This window comes from Adiantum capillus-veneris, chromosome 20 (assembly GCF_014529385.1).
Source record: "Adiantum capillus-veneris isolate H3 chromosome 20, ASM1452938v2, whole genome shotgun sequence".
NCBI classification, from domain to species: domain Eukaryota; kingdom Viridiplantae; phylum Streptophyta; class Polypodiopsida; order Polypodiales; family Pteridaceae; genus Adiantum; species Adiantum capillus-veneris.
The window spans coordinates 89,567,204-89,571,628 of record NC_140950.1 but is presented as its reverse complement, the minus strand read 5'-3'; the positions used below and the strand labels follow the sequence as shown (position 1 = coordinate 89,571,628).

At 44.0% G+C, this 4,425-nt stretch overlaps 1 protein-coding gene across 1 annotated transcript; it reads left to right on the top strand.

Annotated features, from left to right (window-relative positions):
- The first annotated feature begins 1,930 nt into the window (after positions 1-1,930).
- LOC147432866 (large ribosomal subunit protein uL18c-like) lies at positions 1,931-2,417 on the top strand. Its single transcript, XM_086491670.1, has 2 exons — positions 1,931-2,074; positions 2,184-2,417. Exons 1-2 carry the CDS (start codon positions 1,967-1,969, stop codon positions 2,331-2,333), a joined length of 258 nt encoding a protein of 85 aa, XP_086347796.1. The 5' UTR covers positions 1,931-1,966; the 3' UTR covers positions 2,334-2,417.
- Positions 2,418-4,425: the final 2,008 nt, after the last annotated feature.

Genomic DNA, 4,425 nt, shown 5'->3' with positions numbered 1-4,425 from the left:
GGGGGCAGGGGACCGCCGGTTCCCGCTGGGGGGGCCGGTGGTCCGCTGCCCCCAATTGTACCTAGCTAGCTATGCGGTGCATCTCGAGCAGAAGCTCATAATGTTATGCATTGTATGAAAAACATGAGAGAATTTCTAAATTTTCTTGTCTGTGTCTCGATCTCTCTCTCTCTCTCTCTCTCTCTCTCTCTCTCTCTCACATGATATCGCGTGTGCGTGCACATGATGTATACATCTGTGCAAACGTCTATTGTGTATATTGTATGCATGCTTCTGTGCATACATGCTTAAGAAACCCACAATTTACAAATTACACAGCATCTAACCAAAATGGACCAACATGTACATTCTGATATGTAGGGCCTTGTAGGCACCTTGGTGAGGAGTGGGTGCTAGAAACAGACCCTGAAATAGAGGTACTGGCGGCGCTGGTAGGCTGCTCTGTCGATGTTGAATTGATGGGCAACATCTGCCAACACCGAGGTCATGGGCCTGCTCACGAAGGCTGAAATTTCAGCAACGGTAGTAAAGCTGATGACGGCCATCCGTGTGTGTGTGTGTGTGTGTGTGTGTGTGTGTGTGTGTGTGAGTGAGAGAGAGAGAGAGAGAGAGAGAGAGAGAGAGAGTCTGTGGCTATGAGTCGCGGGTTTCACAAACGAACAACAAAAAACGAGAGAGAGCGAGAGCGTTCCGTGAGAAACTTAGCTGTCGAGATCGTGATTTGGGATACTTTTTCGTTTTCTCACATGGGCATGGGAGCCTCGAGCAGTAAGTTTCCGGCAAAGTAATGCCATAACAGAGCCATATGCCTTAACCACGTCGCCTGCACACGTCGTTTGACGCGTGCAATTGTATCACAACAGAGAAATATACTAAAGTAAAGTCGGTTTACTTTTGAACCTGGATGAAAGGCCCCATCAATCTTGTAGGGGCCCAAGAGGGCCCCCATCAATCTACTGGCCCAACATTACGCAATCACGCAGATCTTGCCACAGAAGTAAACTCGCTCTCCTAGGAAAAAAAGGCCGTTCCACAAATATCCATTGACCTTCAATGGCAAAAAAGGTAGCGAGTGATGTAATGCCGGACTATAGTCACCCAAGCTGCAAGGGTCCTCCCTCCTCTCTATTTGACCCGGGTGACTTGGGAGGGGATTGTCGGTTGGGAACATGAGGGCCATTCGATGGACTTTGGCAAATTAGGGTATACTAGTATGTGACCCGCGTGTTGTTGTGGCCAAGGAAACATCGTCTATATTCTCATAGGGCTATCTTGTCTTCCAAGTGTTCCACTAATCTCTTCCTACATGTAGGCTATAGCCTATCACATTTTTCAAAGTAATACATGACATGACCTTTTAATAGATGTTGCAAAGCATTGAAGATTTGGAGCTTCTCATAGACATTATTGGCCTGCTAAAGAAAGGCCATAGTGTTGGGCTAGCTAAGACGTCCTTTCACGGATGGCGTCCATGTGGACGGCAACAATTTTTGAGGTGAGAAGGCGTGCGAAAATCGGCTTGGAGCCGTCTGCAGCTGCAGCTGAACCACGTGACTTCACGAGATGGGAGATTGGAGTCGCGAGGCGGAACGCAGAAGACGGGTTGGGGCTTGTCAGAGCTCAACAGTTCCATCACCTTGGTTTTTTGCAACCTTTCCAGACGTCTCTTCAGGCTCCTGCGCTTCACTAAATGCAGCCATACTCTTGCAGATCCTCCTGTGTACCTTCCTCCTGCAAACCCTCGATTGCCTCACACACACACAGACGCTCACAATGAATCTACTTGAAAAATGTCTATACCCGTATGTCTGCTCAGTGTGCTATCATGTGATCCAAACATGAGAAGGTGGTTCTGGTTGGTGATGGGCATGCATTTGGCTAACTATGTTGGAGAAACTTTTGCATTGTGAAGCTTAGTGGAACAACAGAGAGGCCCTGCCTTGTAGTGTTTCGGTCGAACCAGCACATGTATGCCCAGGTCATTGACGACACCAAGGGCTGTACCCTAGTCTCTACCTCTACCATCCACAAGTCTCTTCGAGATGAACTTAACCTTACGGCAGGACCTACAATTGTAAGTGCTCAATCGCTTGAGTTTTGAAAAGTTGCAAGAATGAGTCCATTTTGATGAATTTGTACAAGGTTCTTTTCTGTTAATTTGTTCTGTCTGCTCAATGCATTAGGATGTTGCCAAGAAAATAGGCAAGGAGATTGCAAAATCCTGTCTTGCCAAAGGCATATTAAAAGTAGCTTTTGATCGAGGCGGTTTTGTGTACCATGGTTGTATCAAAGCACTCGCGGATTCAGCTCGGGAGCATGGCTTGGACTTCTAAATGGTCTGATCATACATTCCTGCTCTCATGTGCACCATTCTTTACAAATTTTGTCATGAGAATCTTCTCCAACGGCATGCTATCTCTGAAGAGGCTACCTTGGGCTGTAATTGCAAGCAAAGTCCTATCGATAAGTTCACAGTAATATATGCTCCCTTCTGATTGAATCCCACTTTTTGGATGCTCTTCCAATTAACTCAATCATGTGATATTGTATCATTCAACCGGTGGATCCGCGAGAAAAGCCTTATTCAGATTTATCAAATTTTTGTCTTTTTTACTGTTTTTAATAAGCTTGCGTCTTCAACAATTATGTGTCAATGGGGTTTGAAGAGGTGATTGTGAACGCTGTTGTTTCAGGGTTCAAAAATACCTTCAACAGTTGGTGGCAATCAAAATGCCTCTAGTTTGATTTTGAGGTTGCAAAACTGTAGACTTAGTTTGATCTTTCCGCAATGCTGAAGTACAAGGTGGGGCGTGAGTTTTTTTTTCCCCCTGTTAGTCCAAATGTATTTCATTTGAAATGGCAATGTGGAGCTTACGACTGTGAATGCTTGCTGTTGATATTATTTCCTTCAGCTTGTTGCTGAATGGGTTTTTTCGGGATGTGTACCTATTTATGATCCTGGCATTCAGGACTTGTGGTTTTCCTAGACTTGCATTGTTCTGATTTGTGAGGATAGGGGCACAAGGTCTTGACTGAGCATTCTTTGGTTTGCCTTCCTATAGATGCTCAATGTGGCACTTGATACCTCAACATTTATGCTTAGAGAAGTAAGGTGGTTTTTCCTCTATGAGAGGTTTAACAGAGTGATGATGTTGTAACTGCCGGATTGGAGAATGATAGTGTTGTTTAAAATATGTGGACGTGTTTTTTTGCAGCTCCCAAAAGTAGTACAATACATTTGTTAGTACTTCAATGTCAGGTGCATGGATTGATCTCATTGGTTGTATTGATGACTATGTCAACTCTCTCTCTCTCTCTCTCTCTCTCTCTCTCTCTCTCTCTCTCTCTCTCTCTCTCTCTCTCTCTCTCTCTCTCTCACCAGTTTTTCTTTTTGCTTCTTCAATGCACATGTAAAATTGACCAAGGCTATGTTGATGGTGCCAATATTCAGTCTTTCTAATGCCTGATTTTATCCAATAGAATGGTGGCCTGGGTTTTTTCACGTGTAGGGCATGTCTATCCTTTAGAATCTCTACAATTTGGGAACAGTTGTTTGACATGTAGGGAAGGTTTTATTTTGATGTTTACATGCAATCTCACTAAACACATCGAAAACGTCAGGTCTTTGCAAGGGCTCAGAACAGCATGTGCCCGTTGTTCCTATGCCCTTTGAGTCTCCATGTCTATCCCACAAAAGAGAAGGCACCTAAAAACTTAAGGGGTATGGCTTTACACTTTGGCTAGAGGTTATCGAATGAAGAACCTATGGAGTGTGGTCAAACCCATAGCAAAGTTTGTAGGTGTTGTTCCCGAGGCTAACACTTCAAGTCCATTAGAACCATTACATGTGCCTCATTGGATGATAATATGATGAAATTTGGTCGGGTTTGGACGAGTATTTGCCAAGAATAGTGTGAAGACTCTCAACCTACCCCCATGGAGATGATACCTGTCATGGGTGTTTTGCAGCATATGCTCTCTTCCCTGTAATGTATAGTCGAAAGGATATAAAAACACATGCTTAGCAATCTATGAATGCTTTGCAATGAATCAAAGCCTCGTACTTCGGGCTCTTATCAAAATATATATGCCTTCCATCCCTTCATTGTGAGAGAAATACACGTTCAAAAGTTCAATCAGAACAATGCCTTTGATGATGTGTTGTGCAAGCATTCTTTTGGCAAACATTTTCCTTCTGAGAAATGTGAGAAATTGCTATGAAAACTCATTGAATTGTTGGGACCATGATGACGCCAACAGAAGTAAAGAAATTGCATTACCCACGACTGAGGCGGGTGGCATATACCCATCTCCAGTATATGTCCATCCCTGCCATGCTAATGAATGAAGTAGAGTTGCAAATACATGGAAGATATCTCATTCTGGGCAGGCCCTCGTTATCCCTCACCTTGTTTTTCATGAAGT